Source organism: Schistocerca serialis, chromosome 2 (genome assembly GCF_023864345.2).
Source record: "Schistocerca serialis cubense isolate TAMUIC-IGC-003099 chromosome 2, iqSchSeri2.2, whole genome shotgun sequence".
NCBI classification, from domain to species: Eukaryota; Metazoa; Arthropoda; class Insecta; order Orthoptera; family Acrididae; genus Schistocerca; species Schistocerca serialis.
Window position 1 is genome coordinate 418,901,412 of NC_064639.1, and position 22,062 is coordinate 418,923,473.

Sequence of the window (22,062 nt, forward strand, 5' to 3'; positions counted from 1 at the left end):
TCGAATCCTGCCTCGGGCATGGATGTATGTGCTGTCCTTAGATTAGTTAGGTATAAGTAGTTCTAAGTCTAGGGGATTGATGACCTCAGATGTTAAGTGCCATAGTGCTTAGAACCATTTGAACCAAGCCATTTGATTCACTTATTTAGTCAATTAACTTTTATTAGTCAGTATGGAGCCCAGGAAATTGAATTCTTGAACTCTTTCAGAGGTGTGCCCTGCTACAACAGTGGCAGGATGGAGAGCCTGACGACACGATACAAGGAGATATTTAGCTTTATCATTATTCATCACTAGTCCAATTCTCTCCACGGTGAGGGTAAATCGGAAAGTATCAAATCAACCTTGCTCCGGGATGGCACCAGGTATCACAAAATCGTCAGCAAATGACAAGATTGTGTGTGCTCCTACCATGTCCGTTTCTCTGATTCGACCAGTGTCATGGCTGGCTTTCTCCAAGGCTAAGCTGATGAGTATTGGCGCCAATGGATCACCTTGCCTCAATCCATTTCGAATACTGAATGGTGGCGATCGTTGGTTCCTGGACGGTACTTCACAAGTTGACTGAGACTAGCAAGCTGCAATTAGTCGGACGTATTTCGATGGGATGACAAACTCCTCTAACATTTTCCATAATATGGAGCTGTCAATGCTGTCCCTATGTCTGTCGACTATCAATGAAGGAGAGATGTAATTCCCTATGGAACTAGCAAAATTTTTCTATGTGCTGCCTGAAGGTCAATATATTGTCATGAGACGACACTGATAGGGACCTACCGTTCCATCAGCCAGGGGTTTCATGCTTTTTAACAGCAGCGTCGTAGAGACTTTATCACAAGTTTCAAGTAATGAAATACCTCGTTATTTGGATATTTGTATAGCACTACCCTCCTTGAAGATGGTATATGTAATTGCACCCCTTCCGTTCTTCAGAAATTATTTCTACCGTCAAGTAATGGGCACCACCCTTCTTGGAGATGAGAAATATATTTTCTCCCTTTCACTTTTTATGAACTATTTCTGCTGTCTAAATGGTAGATATTAACAGCTTCAAAACATCCATTAGTGTTGCACCTCCAAAATGGAGCATCCCAGCTGTGATACCACTGTCTCCTGCAGCATTGTTGTTCCTGAGGGCCCGTACCTCAACACTGATTTCTTCCTTCGATGGTTCAAGGGCTTCCACTCTATGAAACAGGGTGCGCATCTTTGTTGTCGGCGCTGTTGGAATGCCGTGATTCAGTAAGGTTTCAAAACGTTTGTAAAGAGATTTGCCTGCTCCAACGGTGGCACCACATCACCAGCCTCATTCATTAGAACAGAAGTATGTTGTCGGCCTCTGACAAATCTTGTGGCCCTGAAAAAGGAGCGTGACAACTTTGATTCAGCGGGAGCTATCAGTAGACTTCTGTGATGTTCCCGCTCCTACTTCCTTTATGAGCTAATCTGTCTTGCTTCGTAATATGATACCCTTGGATTTTCCGAAGATTGTTCCAGCCATTTTAGTCTCTTTGCGGATCTGGTCTCTACAGATTTCCGAAATTCTTCATAGAATTATGGATGACAAACAAGCCCTTCTCTTGCACTAACTAATAATGCATTCCGTAACGTTAACCATGCACCTTCTACTTTGTTAAGATCCTCTGAAGTGGTGAGTTACACTAATAAAATCTTTCAGGGACCTTGTCCTGTAATTTGTGTTCTACTCTATGACATTTCTATTAACAACATATGGTAGTTGGTTAACAATTAGTTTTATTTACAGGTCACAGAAAGCTGAGTCACGCAACAAATGCAGACATTGTCAAGGAGTTCCTGGACTTGCCAGCAGCGAGATCTGTCTGATGCTAAAATAGTATGCCAATGATGAACAAGATGGGTGGAGAAGATTTGCTTGATCAGCTGATTGGACTCTATAGATTCTTTTTTATATTTAGCAAATAGATTCTAACAACGGCATTGCCGCAGTGGTAACGCCAGTTTCCGTCAGATCACCAAAGTTAGCGCTGTCGGGCTGGGTAGCACTTGGATGGGTGGCCATTCGGTGTGCCGAGCGCTGTTGTCAAGCGGCTTGCACTCAGCCCTTTGAGGCATACTGAGGAGCTACTTGACTGAGAAGTACCGGCTCCAGTCTTGGAAACTGACATATGGCCGGGAGAGCGGTGTGCTGACCACATGCCTCTCCATAGCTGCATCCAGTGACGCCTATGAGCTGAGGATGACACTACGGCCGGTCGGTACCCTTGGGCTTTCATAGCCTGTATGGGAGGAGTTTAGTTCGGTTTTATATTGACTCTAAGAATACTGGTGTAAGTTACTGTTTTGGCTTTAGTTAACAGCTAGTTGTAATATCGAAAGTATTGTCCACTGAAGTCGATTTGTTGTATTTTCGAATGTTTGAAGCTAAACGTCTTGTGATATAAGGGGAAAATGGAAAAAAGTAGAAGAGCCAGGCCTAGTAACGAAGAAGCTGAAAAAACCTTCTACAGAAAATATCCGAAGAAGACAGGCGACCTCCACCAAATATACCATACGATGCTATCTCCCATAGTAGATCACCACAATGCTGTGTAGAGGTATAAACAACCCCTGTCAAAGAAAATAAAAAATACTATGTTCAAAATGTGATATTCACCTTTGCCTAGAGAGGGATGTTAATTGCTTTCTGGTTTTCCAGATGAATTTACCAAAATCAGTTGTATCTAAATGCACCACCTGCATATTGTTCTTTATATGATATCAGTATGAACATACTTTATACCATTTATACGTATCTGATACCGTTACTATTGCGTACGAGTGTTTAATGACGTATTTTGTAAAAAAATCACTTTTAGCACGGCTTTCCATAGTAAGCGATTCTGTAAAAAGTGTTAATTATCAATAGCTTATTTTTCGTCCTCAACTACCTCCCAGATACGATGTTCAAAATATTTGACGATGAATTTTTTAAGGCAAACATGACAAATTTTAATTTTTCTCAAATGTGACATGAATGTCTCCATAGGAACGTGGTAAAGTGCAATTTTTTTCGGTTTTCAAAATAATTCAGTACTGAAATGATCTTTGGAAGTGTTTTGCTAACCGCAGTCCTTCGCCACAGAATCTTGGCGGGACGAGAACATCTTCGCAAGGAAAACGCCACGGACATCATGTGTTGATCATATTTACTGTCGTTAATAGCATCAAAGTGTTACACTTTTTGCCTTAGTTTCATCAGTATCAACATCCAGGCTTCCAAACTTATTTTTGTGTTTCATACTGGATTTGATGCCCAAGCTGTTTTTCTTCTGCGTCTCGCTACCTTCTTCAGTAAATAGTAATAATTCACTTGGTTTTTGGAAAACTGGTGGGAAGGCCAATAAATTAATTTCAGCATTTGATTGTCGGAAAAATCGAAATAAAAGCTTTCTTTTAAAATTAATGCTCTTCATTCCTATGGCGAGACAACAGTTTAGCTGAAAGCATGGGTTCGAAAAACAATTTCGTGGTCTTCATCTGATAAGCACGATAAATTTCACACTGTACTTTGAAAATGGTCCTTACAGTTCAATTCCTTTGTGTGTTCATAATTTCGCTCATTGTAAGAGTATGTTTCTTCTTCACACTCAACTGCATCAGATTTCATGGGCTGAGGACAGTCTTAGAATACATCTACAGTAACAGGATAATTGTCAGCTTAAAATATTACACTAAATTGTGTGAAGGAAATTTAAGGAAACAATAGTCCGAGAAATAAGATAAATATAGTTTATTAATTTTTAGGGAACAGGTCATCATAGGTGAAATGTGATGTAATGTTGTTGGCGATTCCAAGCAAAACTTCTGCTATCGTCCGCTCGGCAATGGGTTTGATGGTCGGCCAGAACTCCCCGGAATTCTCGTTCAGCGCCTGGTTTGTGGCTTCACCTAAACAGAACCATACAATTACTTTCCAGTTCGTACAAACTCTATCCCTATATTTGCTGTGAAAAGGAGGAGTTTATCAATAGTGAATTTACAAACATGGGGAAAAGGAGCGAGAGGTCTTATGAGATTGCTGGTGCAATTGATGGATTTCTCGCACATGCTCATTATGTAATTACTAGTACTCTAATTATTTTATAACATTATTGTTATCATCTACAGTATTTTTCAGATTCCATGCTAATCATCTCTTCATTAAACTGCACTTTCCCACATTGTGGAGCCGAACACTTTCTTTCCGTTGATGGATATTTCAGAAGAAAATCGGATAACAGCATGTTTCAGCATAACATATCAAGAGCTTCCATCGTCGGCGGTTTCAAGTATTCTGCTTTATGACACATTACAAAATTATTAACTTCCCGTAAAATGGGTCTAAATTCTTGAAAGGACGTTATATTTCACCTATGGGTGTCAAGGGTTTCTTTTTTCTGTTGCTGTTTCTGCGTTTAGTCAATTATCAAGTACAAACAATTGATCTCACGTCACGGAACAGTTATATGCCATAAATAATGGTGATATTGACTAGTTAGTCTCTGAGGTGTACAAGTCCCTCTTTGTTCTCTCTGTTACTCCTTTCAGTCGCATTTGTAACTCAATCTACCTGAGAATTAACGTAAAAGATGTAATTATGTTAATGTGGTCACGTCTGTCGCTTCCATTGGGGTAAAGTGGGAAATAAACAAACCATAACTTATAAGCAGTATCTATGCCATGACACGACACAATTCGTTTGTGCTTTATAATGGTGTAAATGCAGAAATTGCAGCACCAAAAATATGATCTTTAACAGTTGTAAGCAAAATATGACCTTTTTTTTTCTTTATTGTATTTCAATTCCCCATCGCGGCGAGCTGGCAGCAGCATATGCGCTGCTCTTCAGCCGAAAGACATAGAACAAAACAATAGAAGACATTTAAAAACAGCAAGGAGAGAATAAGGTGAACATGGATATAAAAAAGGGGGAACATCATGGAAGGCAATAGACAAATAAAGGGGTGACTGTAAAATGGAGATAAAAAACTGTTTAAAAGTAGCACACACAAAAAGCCACACACTGCGACGATTAAAAGAACACAACGCACAGTATGACTGGAGCATAAAGGTATCGACGGATGGCATAGCACATAACGTAACACTGACGGCGAACCTCAAGGCAGTACACAATTAAAATCACACCTCTTGACGCACAGGAGAAACAGCACTAAACATAACACTGATGTGGCACACTGATGATGATCAATACAGAGGATCTGCCAGGCGCAAGGAGATGAGGGAGACCTGAAGAAGGAAGGGAGGGGAAGGGATGGGGGAGATGAGCGGGGGGCGCCCTGAAGAGGGCCAGGTAGGGAGGTATGTGGGAAGGAAAGAGGCAAGTATGGGGTGCAAGGTCTCAGAGGAGGGGGGGATGGAGGAAAATCCGCTCTGGGAGAAGCAGGGAAGAGGAAAAAGGGGGCCCTGGGGAGGGGGGGAGCAAGGCCAGGTTATAGTTGGAAGGAAGGGTAGATGTCACGGCGCAGTTCGTCATCCAGGAGGGGGAGGCGTTGGAAATTGCCCTGATGAAGGAGATGGAGGGTGTGGAGGTGGAGAGAGGGAGGGATACAGCGATAGAGGCGCGGCAACGGGTGGGGGGTGGAGAGGAAGGAGGAAACCAGAGGGTGGGGGGGGATCAAGCCTGCAAACGATGTAAAGGATGCGGAGATGTTGGAGGAACAGGAGGAGGTGGGGGAAGGGGATCAGTTCATACAGGAGCCGTGTGGGGGAAGGAAGGCGGATACGGAAGGCAAGGCGGAGCGCATGGCGTTCAAGGATTTGGAGGGCCTTGTAAAAGCGGCTGGGGGTGGAGATCCAGGCAACGCTGGCTTAACAGAGGATAGGACGGATGAGGGATTTGTAGGTGTGGAGGATGGTAGAAGGATGCAATCCCCATGTCCGGCCAGACAGGAGTTTCAGAAGGCGGAGGCGGGAATGGGCTTTCTGCTGGATGGTCTGGAGATGAGGGGTCCAGGTGAGGTGTCGGTCGAGGCTGAGGCCAAGGTATTTCAGGGTGCGGGTGAGCTGGATAGGACGACCATGAAGGGTGAGGTAGAAATCATGGAGGCGAATGGAGCGAGTGGTACGGCCTATGATGATCGCCTGGGTTTTGGAGGGGTTGAGACGGAGGAACCACTGGTTACACCAAGTAGTGAACTGGTTAAGGTGGGTTTGGAGGGTACGTTGAGACCGTTGAAGGGTAGGATAGAGAGCCAGGAAGGCGGTGTCATCAGCATACTGGAGAAGGTGGACTGTTGGGGGTGGGAAATATGACTTCCTTTCAGGAAGTTATAACGTTAGCATTTGCTATTGTTGTGATAGAGCACAAACATCGCTCTGTCTCACATTGGCATCTTTAGCATAGCACATCGCACATTCACCTTCACTGATGATACTCAGCAACTCGAGAAAAAGACAGGAATCGAACAAAAAACGAACTTCACTGCTTCCGTTCGTGAGTCATACGTGCGTTTGCTGACACACAACCAGAGAGAGTGGGTAATTATAGTTCCCACGAAGCAGCTGCCATCTAGCGTGCAATTAAGACTCCTTTGTTTCCACTTCCGCTGGAGTTTTAGCAGAGAGCTTGGCGAAGCAGTTATAAGAGCAGCAGCCAAGAGCCGGAACCAAACCGCGGTTTTGGCATTGCGGCTCAGATACTGCACGTTTCCCCCAGTTGCCCCAAGTGAATGTTTGCCGAGGCATTACTCTGTGACACCGTTTCAAATCTGCTTGGCAGAATTGAATCCCTCGGCACTTGGTAGACCAGAAATTTAAAAACGGGACGAGGTGGAGTCGCGATCGGCACACAGGACTCGTATTCTGAGAACGGTGGTTCAAATCCCTGACCAGCCACCAAGATTTAGGCTTCCGTGATTTTGCTGAATCGCTTAAGGCAAGTTCTGGGATGGATCTAGGCCGATTTCAAATCCATGCCTCACCCAACCCGAATTTCTGCCTCATCGCTAATGACCATCTCGTGATGGGATGATAAGGCCTTATCTGAACCTTAAGGTTTCGGAACCAGACAAAAAATTTTAACCGTATGTGGAAACTAAAAGTAAGAGTGTCTTCCATTGATTAAGTGATTTTCTCTATATATTGTAAACTGTACTCCCGCCAAGTGGAAACTGTGCGAACCTCGGAGTAGGAAAAAGCTCTATATTCATTTGATAGGAACGAACATCCACTACGATATCGGTCTCGTTCTCTCCATACCAAAAACAGCTACAGTATCAAAATTACTTACGTCGCTTCACCCTGCGGTAAGAAACAAATAAATAAATCTTACAGATAAGTCTACTCCCTAAACGTTTCAGATGCTCACTCGTGAATCGTAACATCGATTTCCTTCTCCCAACACGTACACTTTTGAGATTTCGAGCTTTCCGTGTGAAACTTTGCATGTTTTATAATGCTCTGAGTGAGTGATACCGATTAAAATATTTCGAACAGTAATCTTCTGCGCAAAATCGATGTGTCCATCAATTTCTTAAAAAAAAATCTTCTCCATCAGATCATCCATTTTATCCGCAGGTTACGTTGTTACATAGTTTTGTTTGTCTTCTATTCTCTCCCCGATTGTTTCGCCAACTTGTTTTTGCAGTGTAGGTTTGCCACAAAAATGCTATTCCTCGTGAAATGATAGCATTTTTCACTGGCCCTTTGCCAATCGTGCTTTCCGTCTGACATCGAAATAAACCCTTAAGTACACGATACGTTCAAGAAAGAACATCGGATTGCTACCTCTGCTAAACGCGTTTCGTTAATTATTTTATGAACAAGAGTGGATTTAAAAGAACTATCTTTATATAATTCTTCATCGTTCTCTCTGATAGTTTTGATGTAACTACAGTTCATAATAAGTTTCAGCTTATCCAATTTTATAGATGTTCCCCACTTTCCCTTTGCTATACGTTGTCGTGTGTTTCACTACAAATTTATTGCAGTTACATAAAATTCGCTGACGATCACGACATAAAAGGGAAGTAAAATGGTATCAAATAATTCTCGTACTTACCCAGTACTTTGTCTCCATTAAAGAGCCCTTCCAAATGGACCTGTACGTGTTTCACATCAATAGAAACTTCAGTGTTGTAGAAGTACAGGTAAGGAGACCCGTTTTTCTTCACGAGCTGACCTTTCAGAACAACATCGCCGCTGCACTCAGCTGCAATAAAGGAGGTGTAAATTATAACCAAACGAACTAAACCATATTAGCAAAGATACTAATTACAATTTCAACATATTGTTGAAAGGAACTTTATATAAATTAAAGTTCTTCACGATTTATTGGTATTACGTTGTGGAAGTGTACTGAACAAATTTTTAGTTTTTTGTCTTCGGTAAAATGAGCCACTTTATAAATATTTAAAAACTTATCAGCTACCATCTTTGACGTATCTAGTGAATCTGTAAATGATTAAATAGAAGGAGACGAAGCTACCCTTTCCTTATCAATGACCGAAGGCATCGCCTTGTTGATGTAGCTGTCATCTCTTGTCCCTCTGCACCTGATTCAGCAGCTCGTAATTACTGGTGTTATTTCCGTTCAATACAGTTGGCTCGCTATATGAGGTGCTATGCCTCTCTCTTACTTTACTACTAAGTTCTTTTTCTTAAAAGACGTTTGTTATGAAGTCCTTAAGTAATATTTGGGGTTCATTTCTTCAGCATTCATATTCTGTATGGTATTAAAGAACGTCCTTCGTTCTTTTAGTTTTCCCATTTGATTTTCCTTCAGCTACTGTCGTTGTCCTCTATATCCACATCTCTATTGACACGTTTCTTTTTCCTAACTTGTTTCTTTAGAGTCCATCGTTCAGAACATCTACTGAAACCCAGAAAGCAAATGTTTCTGTAAATTAATTAATTCCACACGAAGGCAGTGTCCTTGTGGTTTGAGACCTTGGTACAAAGTCTGACAGCAGCTCAAAGTACATCCAATTTCTAGGAACGCATCCATGCTTTCGAAATGTTTCGCATAATATGGACATCAGTGTTTCGAATTTCGTCAAGCTTTCGCCGTGAATGTTTAGTCATTATGTTTTGGTTCCCTCATGTCACGAGTAGAACTAGTGTTATGAGATGGAACAACAATCAGTTTTGTAGAATAGTGCGATATTGTGCGTATGTGCCTGTGATACGAGTAATAACATTAGAGAATATTGTCGCGCCATATACGAATACATTCGGTAGTGGTAGAAAAAGTATTGTTCCCGTCTGTTTGTGGAGCGCTAAAATTTGCATGCAGTGAACGCGAACTAACTCAACAGTTGTGTGCCCATCAGCTGGTGAAACATGTTATGTTAAGAAAGTACTTTAATCAGAAAAGTAACTTGGACTTAAAGAAACAACAGAAAGAGCCTGGACAACGACGGCTAAATCTTTTATGCCATGCGTCGCACAACGCCATCAAATTCTAATGACTACATCGCACAGAATACGATCTCAGATAAATTTCGTCTCATTTCACATAACAGTTGGTGAAACCGTAGCCCGCTGTCGACTTGTGTTAGTTCAGTAAATTGGTTTTAGCACTCTACTCACATTTACTTGACACCTTTGTGTTCAATACATGTTTCTAAATCGTTTAACATGACCATTTCAGTCTCAAAATATGGAATATCTTTGAAGTGACAGAGTTAAATTCCAGTGTTTGTTCTGTTGGTACTTCATGATTTTACGGCTTCAGTATCGACATACACTCATCCGAAACGGTAATGAACTAGCGCTGTGTACTAAACATCTTTCTACAAATGTCATTTCTCTGTACTCCTCTGCCTCAGGAAGAGCCCGCACGTAAAGAGTGTCCTACACATATACCAGGTCACCTGCTGCAACAACCTGACAACAGGATCCTTGCCCTCTCACGTGCGTAATATGTTATTTAAAGATCACTTCAGGGATACCAAATGCAAGGGTTGGTGAACTTAAGGGAAATGGGATGTTGGAAACTTACTTGCGTTCGCAGTTAGTGGTCCTCTTCCCTTCAGCGTGATCGACAACAGCTTGGCATCGACGTCGTAGTCAGCTTCGAAGTACAGGCTGGGAATTTTTATCGCTGCGGAAAACTCGTGCTTTGGTATATCAGCTCTGTAAAATTTTTGTACTATTTTATGTCTTGCATTTCAAAAACCATGAATGAAAATGAAAAAGCCTTTAATTTTTATTTATAGGACACACATAAATATCTGGACCTTACACAGACAAAGAATTGCTTAACTGCATTCATAAATAAGTAATCTGTCCATGAGGTCGTCTCACAAGGAGTTTTTTACAGTGAAATTTCATTTCTTTGTGTTTATCTTCGTTGTGTTGATAATGTAAATGAAACTATTTGTGCCAAGACCAAAAAGATCTCTAGAAAGACTTTAAAGGGCTAAGACTATTGTAGAAAGGACTCAGATACATATTCAAAATCTTCCCAGAGTGTATTAAATATCTTAGAGGTGATGCAGGGGTAATTTAGAAACGAATTAAATAACTTCTTGTTGGGCAACTTTATGTAACCCTTTGGGAAAAAGTACGAGAGTATTATCAGAAACGTACAGTTTACAATTTAGCATTTGTGATGCCAGTTAGGGTTTCAACAATAAAGGATACTAGCTGAATGTGTCAAATTTGTACAGAACGTACGACTAGGAAAGCTGTTAGACTGAAAACGCACGTGATGCTGGTGATAGTGAAGTGGCTGGCCCCGTGGATTCTGACGTTGGTGCCCACCGCTCGGATGTTCTGTCCCTGGTTGGGGCTGATGGTAAGCTGGGGGATGTAGAGGGGCTCCAGTTTGGGCACGTCCAACTCCGGGATCCCTGTAACACGCAACCACACCCATCTCTTTTCTGTTGTCACTTAAAACTAACTAAAATACAAAGAAATACTTCCAAATTACAGCTGCTTGCTTTGTGAGAAGCAGACAGCCGTTATAAATAGCTTCGCATTTTATGTACACTGATCAGTCAGAGCATAATGACCATCGAAATACTGTCGATATAAATCACTGTAGGCGACAGCAGCGACCCCTGAAGATGAGTGACTGCTAGTGAGCGTGCTGTCCGTGTGCAGAATGGGGAAGACGCGCGGTCTACCTGAGTTTGATCGAGGGCTCATTCCGATGGCGAGGAGGTTCGGCAAGAACAGCTTGGAAACTGCACGACTTATCGGGTGTTCTAGAAGAGCAATGGTGAGTGTCTTCAACGAGTAGCGAAACCATTACAGATGTCGGACGTCGTTGGCTGGACAGACTGCTGCAACAGGACAGGCGGCGAACTGTGGCGGAACTAACATAGACTTCAATGCTGGGCAGAGTACAGTGCACAGAACACGCCTAACGACGGGCCTTCGCAGCCGAAGACCCAGGCGAGTGCCAATGTTAACACCACGACATCGGCAACTATGACTGAAATGGGAAAGTAATCATCGGCACTGGACGTTGGCGCAGTGGCAGAGCATTGCAGGGTCTGATGAATGCCGGCACCTTCTTTATCACCCTGATGGGTGGGCGCGAATCCGTCGTCGTCCAGGGAACAGGTCATTGACACCTGTACTGCGGGACGGCGACAAACTGGCCGCAGCTCCATTATGCTCTGGGGAACATTCACATGGCCATCCATAGATCCAGTGGAGCTCGTGCAAGGCACCATGACGGCCAAGGAGTATCGTGCACTAGTTGCATACAACGTATTCCCCTTCATGACGATCACGTTTCCCGACTGCAGTGGCATTTTTCAGCAAGATAATGCGCTATTCCAGAAGCGTGATTGAGTGGTTCGAGTAAAAGACTGGCGGGTTCCTGTTGATGTGCTGCCTCCACAACTCGCCAGATCTGAACCCGACCGAACACATGTGTGGTATTATTGAACGTATCGTCAGAGCTCATCGCCCCCCTCCCCGAAATTCACAGGAATTAGATGACTTGTAGGTGCAGATGCGGCGCCAACTCTCTTCAGCGACGTGTTGCCGCTGTTATCCGAGCCAGAGGTGGACATACCGGCTATTAGTCATAATGTTCTGGATGATCAGTGTACAAAAACCACTGGGCAAAAATTTATAACCTATTTTTCTGAAGCCAAAGACAACTTCTGTTAGCAGACGAGACACCGCTCTCCGCACATGAAGTAACAAGACCTCCAATGCGAGGACGAGAGACGTTGACCGCTATGTAAGCAGTGCGGGCGGGTAAACATGGGAAGTGTTTGCACCCGTAGTTCCCGTATTCTCTAGCTAAGCGCTTCTGAAGAGGAGCCCGTTAAATTTCCTCAGCAACTGACACATGTAATCCTGTTGCAGCTGTGTTACACGTGTTGCATAAAATTTTTTAACACGTCTAGATTTCTACGATTGTTACGAAGTGACTGGTTACAACCGTTAAATTAGATCATCTTCAGGCGGTGCTATGGTTGTCGCAGTAGCTCGCCACATTTGTCTAATCATAACTTGCCATACTGAAGTAAGGCTTGTGGTTGAAACTGGATGCGTTGTAACAATTATAGCGATCTTGGCGCACTATGCATTAAACTCACCTAGCGCTCTCCTAAAATTAGGTATGTTAAATATCTTGTGTTACAAGTGGCGTTCAATCGAGCGAAGAATCAGAGCATATGATCTAGTCGTAATCTGTCTAAAATTAGAAGAACGATTGGTTTCTAGACTGATTAGACGGTATACTGAAAATAAGTAAACTTTATCAAATAGCCCTGCATCTTTTCTATAGTACATCAGTATTCTTCCTTTTCTAGACTTTACGTGACACATGGGGCAGGGATCTGCTTCTCGGAGCCATTTCACTTCGTCACAGAGCTTAACGATAATACCGTGAAACCAATTTATCGCATCCTTAGTTCCGTTTACAGCTCGCGTTTAATGGTACACATTCTTATTGTGTACATTATATAGTCACTGCACGGTCTCAAAAAATAATGTTATTTTACGCTGAGATTTACTGGTTGAATCTTGAATTTTAAATTCTCAAAAAATTTATTTTGTGCTATTCTTCGTCAAATTATTTTACCGTAAGGATGTCATTTGTTGTAGCAAAGTACCCTGCCCCTAGACATGACGAGAGACCCGATTCGTGACCGGCCTTCTGTAAACGAGTCGAACCTACAGCGTGATTCCGTGATGATGTTACAAACTTTCGGGTATCACGGAGAAGGGTAAACGTATCAATCTGAAGTAAAAGACGCTGGTTTGGAAACGACCGACTTGAAAAAAAAAGTTACAAACGAAAATCGTTCTGATACCTCTGACAGTGGACCCTTCTACTGCAAGCTCTTTGCTTTACTTGTTTTGGAAGGAGGTGTTTGGACCAAAAACAGAAAAAAGTGTGAAGTGAACACTGACTGTAAAGTGTGTACCCAGAACACTTGTTCATGTTTGCTGCTGTGAAACACATCTCTTCTACTGAACAAGTATTCATTTTAGAGTCCATGTTCACTACACATTTTTTCTTGTTTTGGACCACATTACATCCTCCCAAAATGTGGAAAGCAAAGAGCTTGCAGTATAACAGGTCCGCTGTCAGAGGTACCAGAACAATTTTCATTTATTTATTTCTACTCGGTCGTTTCTGAACGATGGTCCCTTGCCCCAGCTTGATACATTTACGCTCCTACATCATCCCTGAAAGTCTGTAACATCATCAAGGAATCATCCTGCATATTTGATTGCTACAGATTTTCGACAGGTACGAATGTTCAGCTATTCCAAGAACCACGGATTTATTAAAACATACTCGCATACCTCAAACTGCAAAGTAATTCAATTATTTCTGCAATATTTGAAGATACTTTTTAAAGAATAAGAGGCAGCGGTTGTAAGGACTCGCATAGTTCTACTGGGCCAGAGTAAAATTAGAGCAGCCCGCATCTCGTGGTCGTGCGGTAGCGTTCTCGCTTCCCACGCCCGGGTTCCCGGGTTCGATTCCCGGCGGGGTCAGGGATTTTCTCTACCTCGTGATGGCTGGGTGTTGTGTGCTGTCCTTAGGTTAGTTAGGTTTAAGTAGTTCTAAGTTCTAGGGGACTTATGACCACAGCAGTTGAGTCCCATAGTGCTCAGAGCCAAAATTAGAGCAAGAACCGAAGCTCTGTTCACGTTTGAGATTTCGTGCGCTACAAAATACTACTACGTCCGATAATTCTAACGTCAAGGGTCTGTTTCTGTTTATCAGATGACTATGTACGAACAGTAAGCCACTGTGAGTCACGAGCACGTGCGACACTCCTAGCCTGTGGAGCACGGCAGCAGCTTGGAGGCCCTTAGCCGGCACACAGCAGCCCGTACCTACGCTTACACATAGGGAAGGCTGCCCTTGCAGTCGGTGTTACTTACCCTCCGCCAGCTTTGGCTTCAGCTTTTCCACTGCATCCTTGATGCAGTTGTTTATGTCTGGGTCATTCCTTTTGCAGACAGGGATGTAGCTGGCTGCAATAAAAAAGAACAAAAACATTATAAACGATACTTCATTCATTTTACAGTTAATATTATAACTCCCACCTTGATTACTGTAAGTAACAGTGATGTTGTTTCTAGCTCTGTCACATACATAATCAGCCTTACAAGTACACTTCGATAAAGCTGTTAGTGTGCTACAGCATTTCTAACTGTGTTTGACGTTCTTCTCACTTTCCTCATTTTTCTCCGTGTTCATTTTAGAAGTATCCGAAAAGACCGCAACGCAACGTATCGGTTTATTGTATTGTCAGCCACAAAACTGCTCTCTAGCCTCACTTCAAATTCCAGTGGCTATGCAATTGCTTTAACTTTTTCGTTTCTTTCTAAAGTAACTTATTGCCTTTAGGGCACTATATCTGCCCATGGAAACTTACATGAGGTGGTCTAATTACAATATTTATTTATGTTCAAGAACTTTTTTTGTTCAGTTAAGTAAGTTTAATAACGTGTGTCTGAGAGTGGTACTTGAAACCGAGAGAAGGCTACAATTTGAGGAAATAAACGTTCCACAGCTACACCTAGTCTAATACTCATTTTGCCACGGCCAGTTTCAAGGCTAAGGCTTCATTATCAGATGGCCTCGCTCGTTGGAACCAAAAATAAGCTGCCATCGCGATATCTGGTGTTGCAGAAGTAAATCATAACTGACGCAATGCATTTATATCTAAATTTTTAATTACTTTTATACTTTTATTGCTATTTTTTTATTTAATCCCTAAATAAAGACTCTGAAGAACTTCTCTAAAAGAAAGTGAAGATCACGAAAAAAAGTGGTTAAGAAGTAGTCTTGCGAACAGAAAGAATTTGAGAGGAGGAGGAGGGTGTTAAACCCTGTCTGTTTCCCCGTTCAAATTCTGTTTAGGCAAATTTCGGAATTGTTCTTCTCAACAAAACCATAGCCAACTTCCTGACCGGTCTCCGACCATCTCAGCTAGCGATCCATCGACAACCACCTCGACGTCAACGAGACGGTACACTCTACGTTTCCTATCCTGTTTTCTTGATTCAAGAAAATTATTCTCCTGGATTGGTATGAAAAATGGTTGACATAAGTAAATAAACTGCGAAAAGTTGGGTGCTTCCATCGACCTATCCCAACAAGGCAGAGAATAACCTATTTCAAACTACTATGGAAAGAGTTTCATTTGTAACTGAAGTCATTTCCTTTCACTTATCGCACCTAAATATGATTATATAATGTGCACTAAAGATCCCTCATTTCGGTTCAGAACGTAGGAAATGTTCTCGAGATAGTTAAGGAAGCTAAGTTCGCGACGCAGCTAAGTCCTGAGAGGCCCCTGACCTGGCGATTCCACGATCTTCCGGGTACCTCCGACTTCGTGACCCTGAGCGGGGGACTCCACGCCAGAGTGCTCTCGAGCCGCCTGACACTACTCGACTGTGCTGTGGAAAACAACCGCGCTCGCTGTAACTTGGCGTCTCTCCCCCTCTCGACACTACTGCGCATAGGCAGGCCGAAGAGTTGGTTAGTTTCACGGGAAGCCTGTCTTTCACGAAAAAGAAAGACCGCTCTTCCTCCAACGAGATTTCTTGATATTTTATTTCAGTGAATGCCGATTGCAGTCATCATGTTGAGTGTCCTTTTCTGCTCTCGGAGAAAGAGGTGTGCCCTGTAGAACGAATAATGTGATTTTCTGATGGTCTTCATGCAAATGTTTACTATGATTTGACATTTCGTTCGCATATTTTCTTGCTGTACATGTGTCTAAGGTGGTGTGTAACACAGGCTGACGAAAGCATTGATAGCAGCGGATCCTGGAAGTGGCATAATACCAAGCAACGTTAGAAAAATGTAATCAAGTTTGTTGTATACAAGCACGATTCTTCTTCGCTGGAGTATAAAATGCGTGCAATGTTTTATTTTTATTTTCAGTGCTTTCGTTATTACCGTATCAGCTCACTACAGTTTCTTAGGCCATCATTCCCAGCTGAGAAATCCAAGGTCGTCTCGGCCCAGCCTCCGATTGAACTTAAGTATGCGTGAAGCTTATGTAGACTTTTTGTTTATCCTGTTTATCCTGTAACGCTACAAAACTATAATACTGACTCGATGTATTAATAAATAGTAGTACTGTAAGACTATTTGTTCCCTAAATATAACTGAATTAATATCAAACTATAACAGCAGATTCTCGCCATGTGCCTTGCGTATAAACAGGGTACATTTGTGTAGTCAATAATTCTATTGCAGTTAATGAATGACGTTGGTCTAGATACATCCGATAGTTATTGGACGCATGCAGGTGTAATTTATGTCTTTTTTACATACCTAAGGATGCTACTAGCTTTATTAAAGTGACGTAGATTTATTGTGCCAAATCATGATTTTTTTAAATTGGCGGATCCGTTTTGTATATTCCTAATACGACCCAAATGAGAATAAAAATTCGTTCTACGGAATTACCTTAGGATTATTTATTTATTCTGTGCCATATATTCTATACTTTTATTACATTCAACACACAATTCTTGATTGTGATTATTTAGGAGTTTATGGCACTCAATTTAGGTAGTGTTCACGTTTTCGTAAACTTGCACGAAGCACATGTTATTAATTAGAGATGCAGAGCACCATAATAAGAAAGTCAATAAAATACAGTTTGTTGTAGGAAAAAAAAAATTGGCGTTGATTGTTACTAATTTTTTACTAACCATACCATGGCTTTTTAAAGTGATAGCTATAACAACATAAATTACTTAAAGATCTTTTTAAGAAGGAACACATTCTGTTCTGGAAATATTTTATAAAAGACTACTACAGGACTGTGGGTTCAGGCAAACAGAAAATCGTTTTATTCTACTGTTCATATATAACTTCCGCCATCATCGGATGTTAACATTTACTTTCCAAAAGAATTTTCTCCCTCTACACGTTAATCTATAAGCCATCTTTGACGCAAGAAAGAAAGATGATTCGTCATTGGCTTATGTATTCGCTAATATTATAATTCTTTCCTCGCGATAGAAATCCTACAGACAGAGAAAGTTTCGTTGTCTCACAGCTAGAAATGCAGCATGTACATTTTTGACAATGCGTCAATTTTTCAGCAATACCTTCGCTAGTGAATAAACTACACGTATAGAGACTATGACTTAACATAAATTATATGTGGTAAAGCGCTAAGCGAATTCAATAATTCAAAAGGTAATTGTATCCTCATTTCTATATCAGTCCTGTACTACATTGAAACACGAATTGTGGCAAGGTAAGTTCACGGAATCAGTAGTAATAGCCAGAACTTCGAACCTTAGGTTAAAACCGAAGGTGAAATCAGCGCGCGTGTAGTTTACGTCAGAACCGGTTCCCACGCGTTCAAGGCACCTACCTCGCGTCCTTAAAATCTCTAGGTCCAAACCAAACCGGCTGCTTGCTTCCGCAAATCATACTCCGTTTCTTTTCTTCTGGCGTTCCTTGGTGGCACAAGTCAAACATCTACTGATCCGTGCAAGTGAATTGCACCTATATTGTCACAAAAGGCCCGTCATATATTGTTATTGTATCATTAATGACATACTGAGATCGATATTTTTTTCTTCGAATGGCTCTACGCTTTCTTTGGTACTACATAGCGTGTGGTAGGGCAATATTAAGTGACGTATGGGTCAGCGAAATCGAACAATTACTTCTGGTGCAGGACGGCACTTGAAAAAAAAAATACATTCCTTTTTTATATACACGAATTCGTAGTGACGTATCAGCTTGCGAGTATTGTACAGCTGCTCGCCATGTGATACTAGGGCTGCTGCGAACACGATAGTGATTCTTACGTTTTTAACAGTGTCTTTCTCTAGTATAACAGAGTTGTCTTCGGAGCATCATACGTCGCTCAGCTGGTCGTATTAAGTGTCATTCAAGTACTGACATAAATATTGCAATTCCAAAGAAAATGTAGCTTGAAAACGTCCAATTTACAATACTGTAGAAGTAAGTTGAAGAAGTAGTAAGTAAACAAGAAAGATGTTGAAGAGTATTGCAAGAAAGGACGACCAGTATGGATTGAAGGAAATGCAGGAACAACAAAAGTGATGAGAATAAGCAAGAAGGAAGCGTAAGAGTCTTTGACGGAAAAAAGATAAAACAATTAAAATCTTTTCTGTACCTAGGAAGTTTAATGATATGGTATGGAAACTGTACAAAAAAGTGGGCAGTATATCTTTGGGAAAGACAGTATCTGAAAAGATGAAGCAGTTCCTAACAGCTAGACGATTACCGATGGAGTTGAGGAAAAGCTTTGTTAAATGTAGCGTCTAGAACGTACCGTTATACAGCAGTCAACCATGGACAGCTAAAATGACACAAGAAAGACATACAGAAAATTTTGAAATGTGGCTATAGAGAAGAATGCTTAACGTGAAGTGGGCTGACTTATTTAAGAACGAAGAATTAGTGAATCTTGGCCGGAAATTCGTAGGAATGGGCTGCAACAAACAATCATAGAAGGAAAAGTGGAAGGAGTGGGAGGAAGAGGTAGATATAGAATTTGATTGATGAACTACAGACGAGGGAAGATGCTGAGAACGGGACACGACGGAGAGCCTCCAGTTGAAAACCGTCCTAAGACAAGTACGCTAAAGAATAATAGGCAGAAGAAGAAAAAACGGTAAGTGGAATGCCTAGAGCGAAAATTGAGGTGCTGCTGAATTGCAATCGTACCTGGCTTTATTGAGCAGCAGTTAAATGGAACATGCAGTGACGTCACACGGATTACAACATATTTTCTAACGTCCCAGCAGTCTCGTATCCTACCTCATAATGTGATTGCAGAAGAACAGTTCCTTCGATGAGTCTCGTGGTGATCGGTCAAGCTGTGGAACAAGAGCGAGAGTCTTAACAAATTTATGTGCATGAAAACATTTCTCCAGACTGGCTGCCATAACGCGGATTAAAGTACCGCTTTATTTAGCTTCAATTTATCCCACATAGCAAGAGCGGCAGAATGTTGTCATCCAGGCCGTGCAGCTCTGGCAGCTCATTCAGTCCAAGCCCTTCAACGCCGCATACATTAAATCTGTTGCGGATTACATTGCCACGTTACCACGTCGAAAAGTAGCTTAGTTCCATCAGATGCTGTGCCGAGAATCACCGAAGTTGAATGAAAATGTTGTTAGTTTGGATGGAACTTTACCAGCGTTCAAATGTATGTCATTAATATACTGTTGTGTTCACCCGGACATACATTAACCTATCTTTTATAGCTGCCCCAGGAAAATTACGTGAATTACGTTATCGTTGGGCAGGCATGGAACTTCAGTGACTTTATGTTTTGCGTTGATTTTGGCTGAACGCAAGAACTGGCATATTTTATGCTTGCATTGATTGGTGCAGGCTCAACCTTAACGCACGTAAATGGAACATATTGTATATGCATAGGCAAAGAAATCCACTAACTTACAAGTACAGTATTGACAACAAACTGCTGGAAACAGTACCCACCGTAAAATATTTAGGAGTCAGTATCGAGCGCCTTAAGTGGACTGACTATATAAAGCAAATATTAGGAAAAGCCTAAGTCAGAATGAGATTCATAGGAAGAATCTTAAGGAAATGTAGCTCATCCACGAAGGAAGTAGCTTACAAGGAACTTGTTCGACCGATTCTTGAGTACTCTTCATCAATCTGGGATCCTTACTAGGTAGAACTGATAGAAGGGATAGAGAAGATCCAACGAAGAGCAGGATCGTTTAGGCGTCGCGAGAGCGTTACCGGGATGCTGAATAAACTCAATGGCAGACGTTACAAGAGAGGTGTTGTACATCACGCAGAGATTTACTACTGAAATATGGAGAGAGAACGTTCCGGGAAGAGTCGAACAACACATTACTTCCTCCCGAGTACATCTCGCGAAATGACCACGACCACGAAAATTCGAGAAATTTGAGCTAATACGGAGGCTTAGTGACAATCATTCTTCCCACAAACCATTCGTGAGTGGAAAAAGAAAGTGGGTTTCACTTAGTGCCACCAGAAGTACCCTCCGCTATTCACTATTTCGTGGCTTGCGGGGTATGATATATGCAGATACACAGATACACAGATACACTAGTGCTATTGATTTTCGAAATTGTTACATTTTAGATTACGAATTCACACTTTCGGTTGAGCTGGACTTTGACAAGCAAGTCTGAAAATAAGCTTGTGTGATTTCCACAAAGATCGTGTGAATTTAATTCTATCAGTAGTACAGGTGCGTGAATTATGTAGTAATATAATAGTAAAGAAATGTAGTTACCATCTTGTGACTGGTCGCCTAGCGGATATATGGCTAGACTTCAGCCCTCGAAGTTACGCGTTCAGTACCGTATAGAGGCGGGAATGTTTCCTCGTTCGAGTCCCTCCAGGACGGTTTCAGACGCATGCACTCAGCCTGCGACCACGTGAATACAGGGGATCTTTCCCAGGAGTAAAAGGCAGGTTAGGTGATGGGCTCGCCATCCTCCCCCTCCTAGTGCCACGACGAAGAGAGGCTGTACGTATAGTCAGACCCGTAGCCAGATCACGGGCTCCACGCCACAAACGTTAGGTTTACTTTTGTTAGTTACTGTGCTAGGGCAGTCAGACAGAGTACCACATTAACAACGTCACAGAAATGCTGGAAAGCCTGAACTGGTAGGCGGTTGAAGGTAAACGTCAGTTATGGCACGAAATCACATTTACAACACTCCAGGAACCAATACTGAGGAATCGAGGAATAGGCGACAGGTCTATACGTATCGCTCCAGTAGATACAACAAAGGTAAGATTATGTTTAATACAGTGCGTACACAGGAATTTAGGTAGGCATCTTTCCAGCGTTCCAAACGCTAAGGGAAGGGTAAGTAACACTCCTAGGTGGTACTATGCGAAGTACCCTCCGCCATGAGTGGTTAGCAAAGTAGATGAAGATCTCTGAAGAGTTCAGATCACAACACGGGGCCGGCATTAATGTAGAGCCCCCCGTGGAGCTGGTTCCCATCGAGCGTGCTAATGTTTCGCGAGCAGAGAGCAGAGATACTCACGGATGCTGCCTGCGACGGCAACGGCGACGGCAGCGGCGAACGCCAGCAGGACTCGCTCCGGGGCCATTGCGGTGGGCAGTACAGTGCAGAGCCGCAGCCGGCCGCCGCTTTATATTGCGCGCCACAAGGACACTCCAGCCCTGCTCCGCCCGCTTCCTCCCAGGCCGGCCCGGACCATCCCACAACACCCGCAAGACGCGTCACGCCGCGAAGCTCCTGCACCGCAGCAGCCGCCGCAGGTAGGCACAACCACCTAATAATCCCTTTGCAGATCTCTGTAACTTTTTATACATGTTGATTCAAAAGTAAGTACATATATTTCGTTGGCGTAATGCATGCTTCAAGAAAGTAAAATGTTAAATAAAACTTTTGTCTCAAATTCTTTTTTTTCGCGTTATGATCCATAATGTCATTTGTGTTGGGCATTACGCCACGGGCCAGTACAGGCTTGCATATTGACTGATTTTGCTTTGCATACCACTCTAGACAGCTCCGCTGATTCTGGCACGAAATGCCTTTGTTTACTTGACTTCGGTGTGGTCCGTTGTACTACTGGGTGATCAAAAAGTCAGTATAAATTTGAAAACTGAA

General features: G+C 42.3%; 1 protein-coding gene across 1 annotated transcript; it reads right to left on the reverse strand.

Annotated features, from left to right (window-relative positions):
- Nucleotides 1-3,736: 3,736 nt before the first annotated feature.
- LOC126457272 (protein takeout-like) lies at nt 3,737-21,592 on the reverse strand. The gene is made up of 6 exons (XM_050093436.1): nt 21,472-21,592; nt 14,332-14,424; nt 10,670-10,814; nt 9,962-10,095; nt 8,021-8,170; nt 3,737-3,909 (listed from the first exon to the last, which is right to left on the reverse strand). The coding sequence occupies exons 1-6, from the start codon at nt 21,536-21,538 to the stop codon at nt 3,755-3,757; spliced, it is 744 nt and encodes a 247-aa protein (XP_049949393.1). The 5' UTR covers nt 21,539-21,592; the 3' UTR covers nt 3,737-3,754.
- Between the last annotated feature and the right edge of the window lie 470 nt (nt 21,593-22,062).